The sequence below is a fragment of the Telopea speciosissima genome, chromosome 1, assembly GCF_018873765.1.
Source record: "Telopea speciosissima isolate NSW1024214 ecotype Mountain lineage chromosome 1, Tspe_v1, whole genome shotgun sequence".
NCBI lineage: Eukaryota > Viridiplantae > Streptophyta > Magnoliopsida > Proteales > Proteaceae > Telopea > Telopea speciosissima.
Genome location: NC_057916.1, coordinates 66,724,561 through 66,747,543, shown reverse-complemented (window position 1 = coordinate 66,747,543; position 22,983 = coordinate 66,724,561). Strand labels below are relative to the sequence as shown.

At 41.8% G+C, this 22,983-nt stretch overlaps 1 protein-coding gene across 3 annotated transcripts in view; it reads right to left on the bottom strand.

Annotated features, from left to right (window-relative positions):
* Positions 1 to 22,983, bottom strand: part of LOC122648896 (protein VASCULAR ASSOCIATED DEATH 1, chloroplastic-like) — a 145,188-nt gene that overhangs the window by 17,590 nt on the left and 104,615 nt on the right. For all 3 annotated transcript variants that reach the window (XM_043842195.1, XM_043842197.1, XM_043842196.1), the window contains one exon: positions 16,837 to 16,903. In XM_043842195.1, coding sequence (XP_043698130.1) covers positions 16,837 to 16,903 — 67 coding nt within the window. The remainder of the gene's footprint in view (positions 1 to 16,836; positions 16,904 to 22,983) is intronic.

The following is a 22,983-nucleotide window of genomic DNA, read 5'->3' as shown; positions in this document are numbered from 1 at the left end:
TTTATTTATAATGTAAAGAAGAACATTCTGGAATTGGTACAAGGCTCCTTGGTCACCTTGGACGCCTTGGGCGCCATGGCAGGCTGTTAGAGTTGTTAGAAGTTATGTGATAAGGGTAGTTTGGGAACTAGCCTTTTGTCTAGTTGCCCCATTGTGTATTTCCTATTTTTCACCTTTCTTATCTTTTACCTCCCTAGGGAAGTGTATGTAATATTCTTATTTCTATTAATGAAGTAATATAGGTGTGGAGAGAGTCCTCCCTAACACACAACAATTACAACCAAAATAGTTTCTCTTCCTTCTCCTTGTCTCCCTCCTTCTTCCTCTCCTCTCTTCCTCTTCCTCCTCCAACTTCTTCTCCTCTTATTACCCATTTTCCTAACCTAAAATCTAACTTGGTATCAGAGCTTTAGGTTTGAGAGTCGCATCAATCTTCTTGCTCCTATTCATTTCCCTCTCTTTGGAACCCTAGCACACAAGGGATTCCAAGGAAGAGGCTCTCATGTAAACAACTTGTTGGAATAGCATGAGATAGGTTATATACAACCTATTTAAGAGATGGAAGATGTTCTTTGAGCTTTCTTGAAGCTCTTGTGGAGTTTTGAAGCTCATCTTGCTGCAGCCAGATTTCTGCCAGTTGCAGGTTGCAGTCCCTGTCTCATCTCCATTTCGGCATGGGTTTGGTTGTTGGAGCAGCTCACTAGGATCGTACAAGGGTCCTACTTCTGCCTCTAGTGTTCTCTATTGATGGATGAGGTTCTTCTTTGAGCATAACTCAGTTTCGTGGTGTCTCTTTTCTGCCCAGGTAAACCCGATAATGCTGTCCTTCTCTTGTTCTTGCATTTAGGGTACATTAGGCTTCCTTTTTAGCTGAGGGGTGATTATGAATACCTGTATTTGAAGTCTAGGAGCTTGTGTAAGCTGTTTTTACTCCTTGAGAGTGTTAGGGTGAAGCTTTGTCCAGCTGGTACTTGTTTTCTTGGTTGCTGGAATTTCTTTTTTGTGTTGGAATACTTGTTTGGGTTGAGTGTGTACTCCCCACTTGCTGTTGGTATTCCTGTTTATGGTCAAGTGCCATTTCCCCTACACTATGGTTGATTCGGCTACCTCCGGGCTTGGTTCAGCTGACTCACAGTGTTAGCATACCTGAATTAGAGAGTAATTGCTTGAATGATCAAGTACAACCGACTTAACTAGGAGGTACAAAGAAGTAAAAAATACAATTATAAAATGATCAAAATACCCCCATGGTATTCTGGTGTACATAATTCAATACTCCTCAAGTTGGAGCAAATATGTCAACCATGCCCAACTTGACTAGATTAGGATGGAACAATTTCCCAGACAATCCCTTGGTGAAAATATCAGTAACCTGATTAATAGACTTCACAAAGGGAACACAAATCAACCCTTCTTCCAACTTCTCCTTGATGAAATGCCTGTCCACTTCAACATGCTTGGTGCGATCACACTGTACCGGGTTGTGTGAAACGCTGATTGCAGCTTTGTTGTCACAGTACAACATCATAGGAAGATGAGCAGGAATACCAAGGTCTTGTAGCAAGCCTTTCAGCCAAAGTAACTCACAAATGCCTTGTGCCATAGCTCGAAACTCTGCTTCAGCACTAGAATGAGCCACCACATTCTGCTTCTTGTTACGCCAAGTGACAAGATTGCCTCCTACAAAAGAACAGTACCCAGAGATAGACTTCTGATCTGCAGAACCAGCCCAATTAGTATCGGTATATGCCTCTACCCGTAGGTGACCATGAGGAGACAGAAGAATGCCTTTTCTAGGAGCTGACTTCAAGTAGTGAAGAATCCGAATAACAACCTCCATATGAGAAGAATAGGGGTAATGCATGAACTGACTCACAGTACTCACAACAACAACAATGTCTGGACGTGTGTGTGAGAGATAAATCAGCTTCCCCACTAGTCTTTGGTACCGGCCTTTATCAACAGGTTCACCCTCTTTTTTGAGATGGACAGTAGCTTCCATAAGGGTATCTGAAGGGTGACACCTTAACAAACCAGTTTCAGCCAACAAGTCTAGGACATACTTCCTTTGGGAGAGAAAGATGCCTTTAGAAGATCTCCAAACCTCAATCCCAAGAAAGTACTGTAGCTTCCCTAGATCTTTAATCTCAAACTCCTGCCCAAGAAACTTCTTCAACCGGCTGATCTCATCACCATCATTGCCAGTAACCACAATGTCATGCACATAGACTATAAGAACAGTGAGTTTTTCACCAGCCCTCTTTATAAAAACAGTGTGATCAGCATTACTTTGCTTATAGCCCACAGAAATCAAGGCCTTGTGAAATCGACCAAACCATGCTCGAGGTGACTGCTTCAGCCTATAAAGTGCTCTCTTCAATTTGCACACTGTCCCTTGATTACTGTCACAAGAAAACCCTGGTGGAATATCCATGTACACCTCCTCACCAAGTTCTCCATTTAAGAAGGCATTATTCACATCCAGCTGTTGTAGATCCCATCCAAGATTGACTGCACAAGATAGCAAAACCCAAACTATATTCAACTTTGCAACAGGAGCAAAGGTCTCCCGGTAGTCAATTCCATATGTTTGAGTGAAGCCTTTTGCAACCAGACGTGCCTTATATCGATCCACAGTCCCATCAACCTTTTGTTTGACCACAAACACCCACTTACATCCCACTGGTTTTTATCCCGGAGGAAGGGTTACAAGATCCTAAGTATTATTTTTTTTCAAAGCTCTCATTTCTTCCAACATAGCTGCCTTCCACTTTCCATCTGTATATACTTCCTGCCAATTTTTATGAATAGAAATAGAAGAAAGAGAGGACACAAATGCACGAAAAGACGAAGAAAGAGAACTATAAGAAACAAAGCAAGAAATGGGATGCAGGTTGCAAGTCCTAGTACCTTTGCGATGAGCAATAGGTAGGTTGGAAGGAGAGGTCTCACCAGGAGGAGGAGGATCTAGATTTTGAGCCGACAATTGGATAGGTATTGGTGCCACAGTAGATTGATGCTACCCTCTTTTGGAGCATCTCTTTTTGTAGGTGATGTCATTGGAGTTGTTGATTCTCTTCTGAAATTCACTGATGGTTCTTTGGACTGGAGTCAACTCCCCCTGACTAGGAACATCACCACCATTATTTTCTACAAGCTCCCCCTGTAAAGGAATCCCTTCGGAAGAAGAGGCACCAGCCAAAATAGGCTGGGCAGCAGCCAAAAGAGATAGGGCAGCAGCTATAGGAGCCGAAGAAGGCTGGGCAGCAGCCAAAGGAAATGGGAGAGGAGAAACTTCATGGGGAGGAAACACAAACACATCTTCACTAGAACTAGAACTCTCTCCCTGAAGATGTGGGGATGGATAATAGGAAAGACTCTCATGAAAAACCACATCCATACTGACCAGAGTACGACGGGAAGGGGGATGGTAACACTTATAACCTTTCTGGGTTGGAGAGTAAACCAAAAAAATACACCACAGCCCACGAGGTTCAAGTTTCCTATGAGATTTCATTTCTCTGGCATAGCACACACAACCAAACACTTTGGGAGGAACCACAAAGGTGGAATTCCCATGATAATGTTAGCCGGACTGCGAGAGTCAAGAACACAAGAAGACAACCGATTAATAAGATAGGTTGCAGTGAGAACAACATCCCCCCAATATTGGGAGGGAACATGGCGCGAAAACATCAAGGCCCTGGTTACTTCCAACAAGTGCCGGTTATTCCTTTCAGCCACACCATTTTGGGCTGGGGTATCAACACAACTAGTCTGGTGAACAATCCCATGATCAGCAAAATACTTTTGAAATTGATTTTCCCTATACTCAGTGCCATTATCTCCTCTCAAAACCTTGAGAGTAGCCTAGAACTGAGTTTGAACCATTTTATGAAAATATTGAAAACAGGTAAAAACTTGACTTTTGGTGTACATAAGATAAACCCATGTGTGTCTAGAATGACAACAAAAAAAAGAAACAAACCAACGATGGCTAGAAAGGGAAGTTTTACGACTAGGGGCCCAAACATCAGAACGCACCAATTGAAAAAGTGAAGAACTCCTTTTATTTGAAATGGAATAAGTTGGACGTGTTAGTTTGGCCAGAACACAAACCTCACAAAAAAAATCGGTTTGATCACATTTTTTGACCAAATTAGGAAATAAAGATGCTAAAATCCTTAATGGAGGATGACCTAATCTAAAGTGCCAATGGTAAATTTCAGAAGAGACTAAGGAGTTCTAATGTGGAGTTGGTAATGGGGGTGGAGTGAGACGACCATCATCAAGTAGGTACAAGCCACCGTGCACTTTGACTTTGTCTTTCCCAAAAGTTACTTTGTAGTTGAGATCATGAGTAATACTACTAACAGAAAGAAGGTTAGTAGTAAAATTAGGAATATGCAAAACAGAAGACAAAGGAAGAGAAGAAGTGTAGTTGATGATTCCTTTTCCAGAGACGGAAGAAAGGGAACCATCAGCTACTTTGACTTTGTCTTTCCCAAAAGTGGGAGAATAACGATGGAAGAGGTTAGAGGACCTGGTCATGTGATCTGTAGCTCCAGAATCAATTATCCAAGGATGGGAAGCTACTGAAGCACAATGACCACCAAATGAAATACCTGACTGAGCAAAGTTTGAGCCTAAAGGAGTAGGTGAATTGGAAGTAGCTGATGCAGTAGAGGCAGCAGTAGCAGAAGACTTGAGCACACGTAAGAATGCCTGTAGATCCTCCTGAGATAGGCCAGTTTCAGTAGTAGGGGCTGTAGCAACAGACTCAGAGTGATGGGCCTTCTTGTTTGGTTTCTTCTTGGCAGCCGGTTTGGCTTCAAAGTCAGCTGGTTTCCCGTGAAGTTTCCAACATTTGTCCTTGGTGTGATAGGGCTTATTACAATGCTCACAAGTAATAATACCCTTGGTAGAACTATTACCAGAAGGAGAGGAACCAGCAGTAATAGGAACAGCCGTGGAAGCAGTCTGGAGAGCTGATCTCTCAGTAAGTGGAGGATGGAGCATGGCGCCCTACGGTTCTCTTCAGAGGAGACCAAGGCATAGGATTGTTCAAGTGTGGGAAAAGGAGAGTGGCCCAACACTTGAACTCTTATCTGATCATAATCCACATTTAATCCAGCCAAGAAGTCATAAACCCATATCTTGTCAACATGCTTCTTGTAAGAGGCAATATCACCAGGTGTGGAAGGATGGTAATCAGAAAAATGGTCCAATTGTTGCCAAAGGCTGCGAAGAGTAGCATAGTACTTGGAGACAATCAAATCCCCTTGAGTGGTATGAAGGACCTTCTTCCGGAGTTCATAAACCTGGGCATCATTGCCAAGCTGTCCATATGTTTCCTTGCAGGCAGACCATATCTGGGCAGCATTATCAAGAAGAAGAAATCCACCCGCGAGGTCTGATTGCATGGAGACAATCAGATAAGACATAAGGATACCATTATTGGAGATCCACCTGTTCAGAGAAGGGCCAGCTTCAATTGGCATAACAGTAGTGCCATTAATACGGCCAATAAGCCCACGGCTAGCAATGGCAAAGTAGGCAGAGCGAGACCATATCAGGTAATTGCTCCCATCCAGTTTGATAGGATTAGGAAGAAGATCACCGGTGTCATTCCTACTGTACCCATCAGCAGCAGAAGTGCCAGTAGAGACTTCAGAGTCACCCATTATGCAGTAGAAAAAATCAAATCGCAGAGAGGGGCTGTAGTGATGAGAAACCCAATAAAAACTCCAAGATAAGGGCTGAAAATTGGAGGGGAGACCTCTTTAAATATAAGAAGAGTTGTCTCCAAAAACCAGCAGCAACTGACAATGAAATCCTGTAGATCGACTTTTTCAGGGTTTTGAAAAAAACCCTGATTTTGGTGAAATCGATGGAGGGCAGATTGCAGACAAAAACCCACCAGAAGGAGCTGAAACTTGGATCGAGTGTGCTTCTAAGAGTACTGAATTACTCCCCCAAAAATCAGCATCAACAGAGAATCACAAAACCAAGATCGATATTTGCAGGGTTTTGAAAAAAACCAAAAGGAGAGCAAAATCGATCAGGGAGAGGAACCGCAGTATGGCAGGAGATAGAACCTTGTCCAATATAAATCTGCTGCAGTTCTTGAGCTTCAATAATGTGGAGAGATCCTTTGGCAGTGTAGATGAATCAGTCCAAAAAACTTGAAGTCTTCAAATATCGCAGGCAGTGTATCAGTCTAAAAAAATTTTCATAACATGAATGAGGCGATGGAGGGCAGCAACTGGATCTGTAGATCACCTCATCAGTGCTGCCCTAGTGGGGGGATGAAGAACAAGGGGAAAGAGAGGGGAAGAGGAGCTCGAGAATGAATGGAAAGAGAGGGGAAATCGAGAATTGAAGGAGAGGGGAATGCCCTAATTCGAAACCTGCTCTGATACCCTGTTAGCAAACCTGAATTAGAGAGTAATTGCTTGAATGATCAATATGATCAACCAAGCATTGTATTTATAATATGAGAGATTACATACTAATGACCAAAGTACCCCTAGTACAGCCGACTTAACTAGGAGGTACAAAAAGTAAAAAATACAACTGTAAAATGACCAGAATACTCCCATGGTATTCTGGTGTACATAATTCAACACACAGCCTACTACAACAACTCCTCAGCTTGTGTATGAGAACTCACATCCACAGATTTCTATTGTGAAGCTTGATAACACCAATTATTTGGACTGGTCACATTCAGTGAAGCTTCTCCTTAGGAGCAAAGGGAAGCTTGGGTATATTACAGGCATTGTTAAAGCTCCAGAGTCTACTGACTCCCCAGCCTATGAGAAATGGGAGACAGAAAATTCCACAGTCATGACATGGCTTATCTTCTCCATGAAGCCCGAGATTGGAAGAAGGTTTATGAGAAAAGAAACTGCCAAGGCAATTTGGGACAGTGTCTCCCAGATCTTTGACAGAGTAGGTGACTCTGCCAAGGTCTATCAGCTTCACCAAAAATTAACTCAATGAGGCAGGGTGACGGGACTATTTCTGTGTACAACAATGCTTATATTTCATGAATAAGCAAATAGCCCCCTATTTGAATCCAATAAAAATAGTTAAGAAATCAAATTCTAAAAGGATAGAAAGTTAACCCTCCAGTTCAAGGAAAAAAACTGGATTTTTTACGGTAGATGAAATTTTTAACTTTCTAATGCTGGAGTTTTCTCAAATCTAAAAATTCCATAAATCTTTTTTTTTTTTTGGATGAATAAAAATATATTATGAAGAATTAAAAGAGCCTTGAACCCAAGACCTTTTGGTAAAATTCCATAAATCTTAATATGGTAAAACATTGCTAAAAACCAAAAATGCGGTAAAATATTCATTTGTTTTGATATTTTAAAAAATATTTTATTCAGAGTACTTTTGATAGCTTTCGGACACATCAAATAAGGTTTCACCAGAACATAACTCCTTCAATATAACTCACATATAAACAATCTTAGAATTGTTAGAAAGCTGGTTTTGTGCTCTAACTAATACCAGAAGTCTCAAGTAAAAATAAAATCATTTGACTTGTCAAACTTCTTAGAGAACAAAAGCATTTCTTTAAATCGAGAGCAGTTTAATTACTTATAGATAAGATCATAATTTTTAAAAACAGTATAAACCAAATGTGAGACTAGGTATAATAGGACAATGACCAATTCCAAGAACAGTATAACCCAAATGCATGTTTTGATTGTTTTAAGCTTCCAATAGATTACTTCTTCAGTTCTGCTGTCTTCTAGTTCTATGTCGATTTTTGATGACTTGATGTGGCTTAATATTGATTTTTTTTTTTGATATAAGATATATATTGTAGCATCCTAAATAGTGTTAGAAAAGAGGAGAAATAAAAAATAACACTTGGACGCCTTGGTCGCCTAAGCAACACCTAGGTGGGCATAGGCACCCCTCCAACGCCTTGCCGCCTTGACAACTATGCATGTCCCTCTTCTGCATTAGATTACTTATGCAGTTCAAGTAACTAGAAGGAATGTAAGGGCAAAAACTAAAACAAGGATCAATATAGAATTAGATAGAATCAGGGTTATAGACAGAGTTGAATATCAATTGATCTATAGATCTTGAAATTAGAACAAAAGGAACAGATCTGGGATCAATCTGATAAATTGAAGAACTTTAAATTTTGCTAGAAGAAACTCAGTTTCAGCAGATATATAGACAGAACTAGAAATCGATATTTAGAGAGAGAATATAATTAGAAGAAATTAGAATAGCTAAAAGAAGATATTAGAGAATAAAAGAATCAGAGAAGAAGATGGAGGAAATATCACACCAGATCTCAAAATAGTAGAAGGATAGAAGAAGGAAAGTACGACATCAGATCTGAAATACAAATCCCGTATTCACAGCTCAACAGCTCCAAAACTCTTGAAAAAACTCTGAATTATTTACTCAAAACATGTCCAATTGATGTGGAGCGTATACATATATATAACTTTTACATTTCCTAAATGGGCTCATAAAAAGACTCACAAACTTAATAGACTCAAAACAACAACAACAACAACAACAACAACTCAGCCTTATCCCAACTTAATGGGGTTGGCTAATAAAACAGAAACACTTAAGACACTAATCTCGGGTACTTACTTTACCGCCACTATATGGGAATATAAATTAGGCCCATTACAATAAAACCCAAGAAAATAAATAAAAGGCCAAACCCCTAACATAACTAACCAAAGCTTGTTTTCAGCCCATTGGACTGCCACCGGCACCTTGTGGGCCTGGCAAGCTTATGTCTAAGCATTCATATGCAACTGCATCAACTACTGGCCTAAGCTGACAATACTTACATGCTGAATGACTAAAAGTTACACTTCCAACCAAAAGAAAAAACTGAATGAAGTCCACCAAGGATAGTGTACGGCTTTCCAATTAATCATTTTGTAAGAATGGCTTATTAAGGCACCCTAAAAGCCCAAAAACATATTACCCTATAAACATATTCATTTACAGTATTTGTCTAAAAAAGAAAAAGCAAAGTAGCACCTCCTCCCACACGGAAGGCATCACTAGTAGCCATACTATGGCCCTTACGACCAGAGAGAAATGCTTGTTTGTTTTGAGATACTTTCCATCGGAGGTGTAGGTTATAGAGAAGATTAGGGTGCGAGTGACACTGGCTGATCCGTTGTGTATAGACATTCCATCCATTGTTTTTGTTCACCAATTGGGTCGTGATCAGTTTCAACATCCCAAGGAATGTAAGAGTTGATGCTTGATGTCAATCCTCCCCCCCCCCTTTTCAGTCGGAATGGTGATACTGAATTTTGAACGTTACTCTCTTGATACCCAGGTTTTCAGGTGTTTCCAGGGGATATGTCATAGGAGATGTTTTGGTGGCATATTCAGGATCAGTTGGTGTAGGGAACTCTGTCAGAGATGAATTGTTATTGTTAACTGAACCAAGAATGAGAGAATGGCTGGAGTGAATTGTTTCTTCACTCACAGTCCCTTCATTTATATCTTTTACTTACGAGCATAATTACAATACTGCCCCTGTATAGCCGACTATGCTTATCTCAGGGGAATAAACAAAGAAAAAAGGACAAAACACCCAAAATACCCTTATCGGGTTACATAACTCAACACTCCCCCTCAAGTTGGTGCATAAATGCCACACATGCCCAACTTGACTAGACTAGGGTAAAATAACTTTCCACCTAACCCTTTGGTGAATACATCTGCAAGTTGATCGTCGGATTTCACAAAGGGTATACAAATGTGCCCACTTTTCAACTTCTCCTTGATGAAGTGTCTGTCGATCTCCACATGCTTGGTACGGTCATGTTGCACTGGATTATGAGCAATGCTGATTGCTGCTTTATTGTCACAGTACAACATCATCGGACGATGAACAGAACAACCAATATCCTGGAGTAAACTCTGAAGCCACAATAGTTCACATATGCCCTAGGCCATGGCACGGAATTCTGCTTCAGCGCTAGACCTAGCCACCACATTTTGCTTTTTTACTTCGCCATGTGACAAGGTTACCTCCTATAAAGGTACAGTAGCCTTAAGTGGATTTTCTGTCTGGGTACCCCAGTTAGCATCTGTGTACGCCTCAATGAGAAGGTGATCATGTGGAGACAGGAGAATCCCTTTTCTTGGAGCTGACTTCAAATAGTGGAGAATACGAAGAACAACAGCCATATGGGTAGAGTAGGGATCATGCATGAACTGACTGACCAGACTAACAGCAAATGCAATGTCTGGTTTGGTATGGGAGAGATAGATTAGTTTTCCCACCAACCTTTGATAGCGCCCCTTATCAACAGGATCGCCATCCTTCTCTTGTAGCCGAGTAGTAGCCTCCAAAGGGGTGTCACATGGGTGACATCCTAACAAACCAGTCTCTGAAAGTAAATCTCGAACATATTTCCTTTGGGAGAGAAAGATGCCTTTGGGAGAACGAGCAACTTCAATCCCAAGAAAATACCTGAGCTGTCGTAGATCTTTGATTTCAAATTCTTGTCCCAAGAAAGTCTTTAGGTGAGAGACTTCATCTGCATCATTGCCAGTTACCACTATGTCGTCGACATAGACTATGAGAAGAGTAACCTTATCTCCATTCCGCTTAATGAACAAGGTGTGATCAGCATTGCTCTGTTTGTACCCTACAGAGATCATTGCCTTATGGAACCTGCCAAACCAAGCCCGAGGAGATTGCTTCAGCCCATATAATGCCCTCTTCAGTCTACAAACCTTCCCATGAGTCTTGTCACAAGAAAAACCTGGAGGGATCTCCATATAGACTTCCTCCTCCAGCTCTCCATTAAGGAAAGCATTTTTAATATCCAATTGCTACAAATCCCAACCAAGATTGACAGCATATGATATCAAGGCCTGAACGGTGTTCAACTTTTCCAGTGGGGCAAATGTTTCCTGATAATCAATCCCATAGGTCTGGGTAAATCCTTTGGCCACCAGTATAGCCTTATATCTGTCCACCATTCCATCAGGCTTTTGTTTGACAACAAACATCCATTTGCGGCTCACTATTTTCTTACCCAAAGGAAGAGCTACTAGTTCCCATGTCTCATTCTTGGATAAGGCCATCATTTCTTCCAACATGACTGCTTTCCACTGTGGATCTTCCATTGCCTCCTGCCATTTCTGAGGAATAGAAAGAGAGGACACAAATGCACGATAGGAAGGAGACAAAGCATCATAGGAAACAAAATTGGTGATGGGATGTTGGGTGCAAGATCTAATGCCTTTACGGATAGTAATACATAAATCAAGAGAGGGATCCTTACCAGGTAATGCAGCGGAATCTGGATCTGGATCAAGTTCTGACGGTTGAAGAGGTGGTACAGTAGTGGTAGTCTCAACCTATTCTTTGTGCTTCCTGGTGTAGATTTGATCAACAGGAATTTGACTCACAGGTCTGCGCTTCCCCTGAGTAGGAAGTGACGAAGAGGCTGAAGTTGGCTTATCCTGAATAGGAGCCGGAAGGGTAGAGGAAGGCTCCTCCTGAATAGAAGTTGGTAAAAGATCAGGCACATCTTCAAATACTGGGTCATGCTCCTCCTGAAGAGGTGGCTGAGAGAAGTATGCCAGGGATTCATGGAAGATAACATCCATGGTCATAAATGTATGCCGAGAAGGTGGATGATAATAATTGTATCCTTTCTGGGTAGGAGAGTAGCCCAAAAAGATACATCGTATGCTCCGAGGATCAAGCTTACCATGAAGATGATGATTACGAGCATAGCAGACACAATCAAAGATTTTTGGGGGAACCACAAAAGAGGAAGAACCTTGAAGGAGGTCAATATGAGTACGACCATAAAAGGACAAGGGTAGGCATATGGTTGATGAGGTAGGCAGCAGTGAGAATAGCATCACTCCAATATTGAGGAGGAACCTGCCGGGCAAAGATAATTGCCCGAGCTACTTCTAAAAGGTGCCGATTTTTTCTTTTCGGCGACTCCATTCTGGGTAGGGGTGTCTACACAGCTGGTTTAATGGAGGATGCCATTCTCAGCCAGATAGGATTGGAACTGACCTTCCATGTATTCTTTGCCATTATCACTCCACAGAATTTTTTAATGTAGCATTGAATTGGGTCTGAATCATACGATGGAAGAGATGGAGACATCGAAACACCTCACTTTTGTGTTGCATCAAGTACACCCAAGTGGTCCTAGTAAAGTAATCAATGAAGGAAACAAACCATCTATGGCCAGAAATAGAAACACAATGGGCAGGGCCCCATACATCAGTATGAACTAAAGCAAAAGGAGAAGTGCTTCTTTTATTAATGGAAGAGTAAGTAGAACGAGTCTGCTTAGCCAAGACACAGGCTTCACATAAAAACTCATCCTTGTTACAACTTTGAACTAACTGACCAAGCCGACAATTCCATAGATAGAGATCCGTAGAGGTTGTTGAATGTAACTGATAAGCTAAAGAGGAAGCAGATGGTGAAGTAAGCGGACCCGTGTTGAGCATGAAGAGACCACCATGTACCTTACCAACCCCAATCGTGTGGCTTTGCGCCAGATCCTGTATGACATAATGAGGGAAAGAAAGTTATTTTGCAGTTCAAATCTCGGGTTAAACTACTAATGGAAAGAAGATTAGTAGGAAATGAAGGAACATGCAAAACAGAATTTAGGGTAATGGTAGGAGAGCAGTGAATGGAACCCTTTCCATGAATGAGAGAAAGTGAACTATTGGCTGCTCGAACAGTATCTTTTCCAGAACAAGGGAAATAATGATGAAATACATGAGAGGAACTAGTCATGTTGTCAGCGGCACCGGAGTCGATTATCTAAGGACTAGAGACAACCGATGTACACTGACTACCGACTGGAATACTTGAGGCAAAGTAAGAACCAGATGAGGCAGCAGGCGCAAGTGCTTTAGAAGGTGCAGCGGAAGATGGCTAGAGCATGCGACGGAGGGCTAGTAGCTCATCCTGAGTAGAACCAGTGTCAGCAGAGGGGACTGTAGCAGTAGGAGCAGTAGCTTCAGTCTGGTTTGCCTTCGGTTTGGGCTTTCCCTGGCCTCGTTGCGCCTCAAAATTAGCAGGTTTCCCATGTAACTTCCAACATTGAGCCTTGGTGGGTCCCGTGGCAATGCTCACACTTGACAGGCTCTTTGGAGGCAACATTACCACTGTCAGTAGTGGCAATAGAATTAGGGCTGGAAATGGTCTGTAGGGCAGACCGAGTAACAGTAGGAGCATGTAGTATCACAGCCCGACGAGTCTCCTCAGTATGAATCATGGCAAAGGCGCAGTCCAGTGTATGAAAGGGAGACTGGTTCAACACTTGCATCCGAATAGGGTCATACTCCACATTCAGACCAGCCAAGAAATTGTACACAGATACTGTTGAGGTGTTGACGGTAGGTAGCAACATCAGTAGGTGTAGAGGGCTGATAAGTGGAGTAATGATCCAATTGCTGCCACAAGCTTTTGAGGGCAGCATAGTATGTAGAAACAGACAACTCCTTTTGAGTGAGATCATGATAATTCTTGCAAGATCTCATACACTTGGGCAGCATTCCCAACACGCCCATAAGTCTCCTTGGCGGCACTCCAAATCTGATGGGCTGTCTCCAAAAGCATGAAATTGTTGGACAGATCTGGTTGTATAGATTGCAACAAATAAGACATGACCATGACATCATTGGGCAGCCACTTCTTTTGCGGAGGCCCAGTTGTAGTTGGCATGGGGATAGTCCCAAGTATGTGACAAGTCAGCCCTCGACCAGCACTGGTCAAATAGGTGGTCCGAGACCACTTAGGATAGTTGGAGCCATCAAGCATGATTGGAGCTGAAGTGGAAGAAGTTCTGTCCGGGGCTGTCCATCTTGCCTAGAGGGTGCAGAAGATGCATCTGAGTCTGGCATTGGAGCAGTCCAACAAGGAAGGAAGACCCTATGCAATCAGCCAAGAGAAACCAGAAACCTTAAGATCGATAAGAGAGAAAATCGATCTCAAGAGAGGGAAAAGGGAATCTCCAATAAAACTGAGAATCTAAGGGTGAAACTATTGTCGAAGGAGACTCTTGAGTCTTGATGGTAAAAAGCAACTCTGAAAATATCAACACCAATTTAAGAAGGAGAGCTATAAGAGGCACTTTATCAAACACCTGTTGGGCACTCTTATATGTTGAAATTGATTCAGAGAAGGGAAATCTGAAAGAGACTCAAACAAAAGGTTGGCAGAAATGGAGAGTGATTCTCTAAGGTAAAACAAACTCCTCCAAAAACCAGCAGCTGAAAGGAAGAAAGAAACCTCCCCCTCGATAAGTTTCAGGTTTTAGAAAACCCAAAGAGATCGATTGGATTAAGAAGCTGTTCAGAGGATTTCAATCTCAAGAAAGATGCTGTAAAGGAGGTGCAGGTGAAGTTCCAAAGAAGGGAAGAAGAGCCTACAAGAGAAAAAAGGCTAAATCTTCAAGAATCTGGAAGTCTTCAATATCGCAGGGAAGGAGCAGCATCTATCGAGCAGAAAAAAAATTCAAATCATAAGAAAGAAGGGAGGTAGGATAAAGGGCAGCAACTAGATCGAAAGATCACCTCATTAGTGCTGCCCTAAGGTGAAGAAGAGAAACCAAGAGAAGGAGAGAAGTGATCGAAGGTAGAAGAAAGAGAAAGAAGAAGAGAAGAGATGAGATGGAGGTTGCGGAAGCTTGGATCAGAATAGGGTTAGCTCTGATACCATGTTAGCTGAACCAAGAATGAGAGAATGGCTGGAGTGAATTGTTTCTTCACTCACAGCCCCTTCATTTATATCTTTTACTTATGAGCATAATTACAATACTGCCCCTGTATAGCCGACTATGCTTATATCAGGGGAATAAACAAAGAAAAAAGGACAAAACACCCAAAATACCCTTTTCGGGTTACATAACTCAACAGTTATCCATTCATTTGGAGTTGGAGTAAGCATCGAGAGAAGGTCTCACTAATGTAGGAGGCTAGGCTGAAAAAGGATCAACACTAGCTAACCTACAGAAATCCAAAATCAGAGTGACCGAAATAACAGAATGTATGGACAGGATATGGATGAGTTTATAACTCAAAACCAAAGCAATGGATGGGGCTGATATTATAGTTGAAGGAGGTCTTGCTATGCTGAGTTATTGCTGAGAAATCCAGGTTCATCCAATGGGGGGGAATGGGGAAAAATAAACTGAAAAAGAAATTAGAAAGCAAAGGAGATATATTATAACCTGCAATCCAGCAACCTCACGGTCTTCAGATCTGGATCGAAGGAAACAGACTAGGGGAGGAATAGCATATCAAACCTCAAGTCAATTGGAAGGTTAGATTTTCTGGAATTAAAGGCTAAAGGTCAAAACATGTTTCTGTCAGAAAAACCTATCGTATGCACTAAACAGGCTGGATAAATGTCAACAGATTAATGGATCGACAAGCAATAATAATCAGTTAGATGACAATAAATCATCGCTGTTGTTGCCTGGATGTGAGCCACGATAGTGAAGGGGTATGCAGGATTATCTCTGGACTGGTATGAATGAAATAAAAGAAAAGGACATTTAGGAATCTCACCTACTGTAGAAATCTCCCACCTCTCTCTACTAGGGCATCTCACCCAATCAGTCTATCACAGCACACTGCCTCGCACAGCTACATGGTTAACAACCAAATTAATAAAATCTGACTGTTACAAAACTAGAAACTGAAGTAGTAACTCCTCATAATAACAATTAACTGCTGACCAAGGGATTATCAATAGAAACTGAAACTAAATAAAATCTACCTATTACTTACTTAACCAAGACTAGAAACTAATTTATATTGTTTCCAAAATCTAGATACAGAAAAATGAAACTGATATAACTCCTAAGACAGAAACTAAAACCAATTAAAATCTTCTTGAAGGATCCACCCACGCAAGCCAGCAACCACTCCACAAAATATCACATGCACGGCTAGAATGGGCCCCACCAAATCTGGGAAATCTTACTCCAACTCTTCTCCATGCAAGTCAAGGATGGGACCCACTAAAAGCTGTCAAAACATCTCCTTTTCTAGCAGCTAATTGATGGCTACATAGGGGCAGAATGTGGGCCTCAATTATAACAGAATATGGGCCCAAATATTTGTCCACATATGGACATGAACACCCATGAACCGATGTGTAGGAAAAGGCTTGGCTGGGCCTTGTCCATCGATCTACATGACTCACTAACATCATGGCGACTAGAGACTAATTCACAATCATAGCTTGGGTATCTAGCAGTAAGGATAATCCTTGGATTATTTAGTTAGGCACATAATGCACCTTGCTTCTTCATAGTTGAACTGCTCGTTCCACTAAAAGTCAAGGAGAGGAAATGATACAGAGGACTTGTTGGCTAGGTCAGGAATTGATAAGCCAAGTTGTAGTATAGAAAACTCCCTTCCATTGGAAACTTATCCTGATCTTGTAGCCAGATATGTAATCTTGTTCTATTTTGTGAGGATTTTGCCCTGCCTGTATTAAGGACTTGTACTTCATCTCATTTCTAATCAATTAAGTTTGTTATTTATAACCTCCCCACCAGCCTCACCCCCACCCCCACCCCCCCCCCCAAAAAAAAGAAGAAGTGTATTCTATCAATAGCTCATACTGCTTATTGATAGAATACACAAATTGAAGGGGAAGTGGAGGTAGTATTACTTCACAAACTCATATACCATAAGATTTTCTATATAATTGAAAAACTTTGGAGGTTGGACCAGCTAAAAAATTTCAATGGCAAGCAAACTATTTTATAATGTAGCATTATTTTATTATTTGGGCTAAAGATGTGATACCTCAACATGGAAAGAATCCCCATAAGGCGCATCATTGATTTCCTGCGAAGTCTCGACAACCAAATGACTGGCATAAATGAAAGTAAAATAATAAAAGGTTAACCAATACCATCCACTAATAGCACAATGAAACCATATGGACAAAATATAGGCCACACTGTTAAATGAGACATTTTCCAATTGATATGCAGAAATGAAGATAATCAAGTACAACAAAAAACCAAAGGAACATCTGATAAAGTCTAGACATAAATTACTTTTGCTGCTTCTACCCAATGGTTGCATTATCATTTAGAAAAGGAATTACTGAATGCATAAGTTTGGTGTATACTCTTGGATATGGATTTCAAATATTAGTCAAATTTTCCACATCGACTCCTTGTTCAAGCTAGTCTGGTTCAAAGGTCACATACCTCGCCATAGCTTCCTGGCTTGGAGAACCCTTACCCTTTGCCTTCCCACCCAAGCCTGCCTCTTTCAATGAAGAATCCCTGTCCCCCCTTGTATTTTCTGTTGGAGTGGTTCCCAAGACATTGGCCACCTCTTCATTGCTTGCCCCTTTACCTCTACCATCTGGAAAAAATCCCTTTCGTTTATCTGGCCTTGCAGCAGGAGACCCCTCCCTTTCTCTAGAGAGTAGCTCTAGCTGGTCATGACTTACCCTGGCTGCTCTATCTGTGACACTATTGGCAAGCTTGTGTTTGGTGTGGCTCTTTACCATATTTGGATGCAGAGAAACCTTAGGAGATGGACCTCCAACTCTCGTTCCTTTGACTTGATTTGGAAAGCCATCTTTTTGGATGTCTCTTCTAAGCTTAGTTTTTTTACCTCATAAGGCTTTTTTGGATTCCCCAAGGAACAAGCATATTGTTGTTTCCTGGGGTTTAGATAGTGCTCTTTTACAACCCCATTCCCCCTCTTAGTTGTGTCTGGGGTTTGTTTCTTTCCCCCCCCCCTCTCTCTCCTTTGTATATTCACCCCTCTCTTTCCCTCTCGCCCCCCTTGGGCCTTGGTAATAGATTTTTTATTCACCAAAAAAAAATTTCTTCTCTTCTTATTTTGCCAAAAAAAAAAAAAAAAGAACGAAATAAAATAAAATTTCTGCTCCTGTTATTGGGGAGGGGGTGGGAGGAACCACAACTTTTTCTCCTCTTTTCTAAAAAAAAAACCCGAAGTTTAATAAACTTATTTTATTCTCTGAAAGAAATGCACTTAAATACTAATACTACGCCACCCCAGAGCTACTCGATACTTGCCTGGCTGTCTCCATTAAATGCGTTGAACATCAATCTAACCTATCCAAGCCCATTCTTCCAAGAACAAGCAGAAACTAACCAACAACAACAACCACCAAACAATCAGCCATGAACACCAAGGGGAATGGCCAAGGGTACCACATGCACTCCTACGATTTTCAAATGACAAGGATACTTGATGCAGATAAAAACACAGAATTGGGTTCATTATAGTGGAAATAAGCCTTGGGTTCTTTTATATATTTGTTTGGCCTTTAGTCCAACGAGTTCTCTTTGTAATAGGCCACTTTAATGGGCCTAAAAGAGGGGTGAAGGTAGGAATATGGGATTTACTTTCAGAGTTTAATTTGGGCTGTTTTATTTCATTATTTTATTGTTTATCTCTTTACTTGTAAAGGTTGGATAGAGTCTTGTCGGAATAGAATTCTTCGTCCTAGTTTGGACAAAGTTTAGTCATGTGGGACACCTGTTAGATTATATGGGCCAGAATACCGTGGGGGTATTCTGGACTTTTTCTCCATTTTTATTATGTCTTGTATGTGTGGTTTAGTCCCACATTGCTTATGTAATTATTTTCCATACCTCATTATGAATATAAATAGATATGCTTGGGATGATAATTAATCATCCAAGCATTCAGCCTAGTTCTGATCTCTTAACATGGTATCAGAGCAGATCTCGAATTAGGGACCCCCCCTCTCTTCCATTCTCGATTTCAGTTCCTTCTTTCCTTTTTTTCTCGGTTTCTTCCTTCTCTTCTCTTACTCTTCATTCTCCCACTAGGGCAGCACTAATGAGGTGATCTACAAGATCTAGTTGCTGCCCTCCATTACCTCTTTTCCATGGTGCAATTTTCTGCTCGATAGGGACACCACTACCTGTCTGCGATATTTGGAATCTTCAGTTTTTTGGGGGCTGCTTCCATCTCTGCTACAAGGGACCACTGCTCCTATTTGAAGACCAAGAACTGCAGCAGGCCATCTTCTTTACATCTGTTGCTATCTTCAGATCTGTTCAAGACCCCCTAAGATCGATTTTTCACCAAAAACAGGGTTATTTCCAAAACCCTGACACCTATCGATCTAGGGGCTGGTGACTTCTATTGGTTCTGATTTTTTGAAGGCTGGCTCTCTACTTATAAATGCACACTCGACCTTGATTGGGGCTGCAACACTTCAGTTTTTGGGCATCCTCTATCCTTCATCGATTTCAGCAATTCAGGGTTTTTTTCAAAACCCTGATCAATATCTATCTAGGGGTTGCATGTTTCTGTTGCGGCTGATATTTGGCAAGGTGATTCAGCAGTACTAGAGGACCATTCGATCCTATTTTCAGCTCCATCTGCAGTGCTTTTGCTCTCCTTCTTCCCTACATCGATTTCAGCAATTTCAGATTTTTTTCAAAACCCTGTAAAAATCGATCTCAGGGATTTTCTTGGCTGCTATTACTGATTTTTGGAGACCATTATTCTACCATTACCAGAGGGCTCTCATCCAATTTTCAGCCCTTAACTTGAAGGATTTCTTAGGTTTCTCTTCACAACAGCCCCTCTCTGTGATTTGGGCTTCTCTCTGTTCTAATGGGTGACTCGGTGGATTAGATCGCTACTCGTTGGTGATGGACACGTAAAACAGATTATCATACCTTTCCTCCTAATCCAATCAAGTTGGATGGCACTAATTACTTGCTTTAGTCTAGGTCTGCTTCCTTTGCCATTGTTGGCCGTGGCCTTACTGGTTATGTTATTGGCACCAGTGTTATGCCAACTGAGATTGGGGCTGCTCATGACAGGTGGCTAGCCAACAATGGAGTTCTCATGTCCTACCTCATTGGCTCTATGACTTCCGATCTGCAGCATAATTTTCTTCTCCTTGACACAGCCTCGGAGATTTGGGCTGCTTGCAAGGAGACCTACGGGCAGCTTAGCAATGATGCCCAGGTATATGAACTCAGGAAAAAGGTCCTTCACACTACTCAGGGAGATTTGACAATCTCCAACTATTATGCTACTTTGCGTAGCCCTTGGCAGCAACTGGATCACTTTTTCTGACTTTCACCCAAGTACAGCTGCTGATATTACCTCATACAAGAAACATGTGGACAAGATCAGGGTTTATGATTTTTTGGCTGGGTTGAATGTGGAGTATGATTAGATTCGGGTTCAAGTGTTGGGACACAAGCCTTTTCCCACACTTGAACAGTCCTATGCCCTGGTCTCCTCTGAAGAAAACCGTAGGGCTGCCATGTTGCACCCTCCTATTACTGACGGATCAGCTCTCAAGGCTGCTGCCCCGGCCCCTCCTGCACCTAGTGGCACTGCTTCTCTTGGTGATTCTACTACAGGGACTGTTGTTTGTGAGCACTGTCACAAACCCTACCACACCAAAGAGACTTAGGTAGAAACTTCATGGGAAACCGGCTGATTTTGAAGCTAAAAGGGCTGCCAAGACAAAGATAAAGACAAAGACCAAGGCCCATCAGACTGAGACTGTTACTGCAGCCCCTGCTACTGACACTGGTCTATCCCAGGATGATCTACAGGCACTCCTACGTATGCTAAGGTCTTCCGCTGCTGCTGCCTCTACTACTTCAGCTACTGCCAATTCTTCTGCTCCTTCAGGTTCACACTTTGCCCGGTCAGGTATCCCTTTTGGAGGTCATTGTGCTTCTGTAGCTTCCCATCCTTGGATCATAGATTCTGGAGCTACAGATCACATGACCGGTTCCTCTAGTCTATTTCATAGATATTCTCCCACTTCTGGGAAAGACAAGGTCAGAGTAGCTGATGGTTCCCTTTCTTCCATATCTGGAAAAGGAATCATCAACTGCACTACATCTCTTCCCTTGTCTTCTGTTTTGCATATTCCTAATTTTACTACTAACCTTCTTTCCATTAGTAGTATCACTCATGTTCTTAACTACAAAGTCACTTTTTTTTCTTCTCATTGTGTGTTTCAGGATCTGGAATCTGGGAAGACGATTGGATTTGGTAAAGTGCACGGTGGGCTGTACCTGCTTGATGACGGTCGCTTCTCTCCACCACCATTACCTTTTCCGCTACACCAGAGCTCTTTGGTCTCTTCTGAACTCTACCAGTGGCATTCTTGGTTAGGTCACCCCCCTTTAGGAATTTTAGCTCATTTATTTCCTAGTTTGGTCACCCAACGTACTAAGGATGACTTTTTTTGTGAGGCTTGTGTTCTGGCCAAACAGACACGTTCAACTTATCCACTTTCAAATAAAAGGAGTTCTTCTTGTTTTCAATTGGTGCATTCTGATGTTTGGGGTCCTAGTCGTAGGACTTCTCTTTCTGGTCATCGTTAGTTTCTATCTTTCATTAATTGTCATTCTAGGAACACCTGGGTGTATCTTTTGCACACAAAAAATCAGGTTTTTTCATGTTTTCAGCATTTTCATAAAATGATCCAAACTCAGTTCCAGGCTACTCTCAAAATATTGAGAAGTGATAATGGAACCGAGTATACTGAATCCCAATTTCAAAAATATTTGGCTGAGCATGGAATTATTCACCAAACTAGTTGTGCTGATACCCCTGCCCAGAATGGTGTGGCAGAAAGGAAAAATCGTCACTTATTGGAAATGACCAGGGCTTTAATGTTTGCGCGGAATGTCCCATCTCAATATTGGGGGGATGCAGTTCTAACTGCAGCCTATCTCATCAATAGGTTACCTTCTCGGGTTCTTAACTCCCGTAGCCCCTCTGATGTTTTTCTGGGCCATTCCTCCTTTATTATGCCTCCCAAAGTATTTGGGTGTGTGTGTTATGCTAGAGATACCAGATCTCCAGGCAAACTTGAACCTAGGGGGCTCCGCTGTATTTTCTTGGGTTATTCTCCAACCCAGAAAGGTTATAAGTGTTACCATCCCCCTTCCCGCCATACCTTGGTTAGTATGGATGTTGTTTTCCATGAGACCCTTTCTTATTATTCTTCACCACTTCTTCAGGGGGAGAGTTCTAGTGAAGATGTGTCTCTTGAGATTCCTCCACTGGAGGTTCCTCTGGCTGTTGCCCAGCCTCTTTTACCACCACCCACGGCTGCTGCCTAGCCTCCTTTGACTGCTGCCCAGCTTTCTTTGGATGCTGCCCATCCTACTTTAATCAATGCCCAACCTCCTCTGGCTGTTCCTCCCTCACCTAACGGGAATCCTTTACAAGGGGAGACCATAGAAAATAGTGTTGTTAATGTTCCTATTCAGGGGGAGCTGACTCCAGTCCAGAGAACTATTGGTGAATTTCAGAAGAGAATTGACAACTCCAACATACTCACCTATACAAGGGGCAGAACCAATAGAGGTCAGCTGCAATCCACTTTAGCACTAATACCCATCCAATTGCCGGATCCAGATCCAGATTCTCCATCTCCTGGTAATCCCTCTTCTTCTAACCTACCTATTGCTCATCGCAAAGGTACTAGGACTTGCACTTTACATCCCATATCTCGTGTTGTTTCTTATAGTTCTCTTTCTCCCTCTTTTCGTGCTTTTGTATCTTCTCTTTTTTCTGTTTCGATTCCTAAAAATTGGCAGGAAGCATCTACAAATGGAAAGTGGAAGGCAGCAATGTTGGAAGAAATGAGAGCACTACATAAAAATAATACATGGAATCTTGTGGCTCTTCATCTAGGGAAAAAACCAGTTGGATGTAAATAGATCTTTGTGATCAAACAGAAGGCTGATGGTTCTGTGGATCGATATAAGGCACGTCTGGTTGCAAAGGGGTTCACTCAAACTTATGGAGTTGATTATCAGGAGACCTTTGCACCGGTGGCAAAGCTCAACACTGTCAGGGTGTTATTATCTTGTGCTGTAAATCTTGGATGGGATCTTCAGCAGTTAGATGTAAAGAATGCCTTCCCCCAGAGGGAGCTTA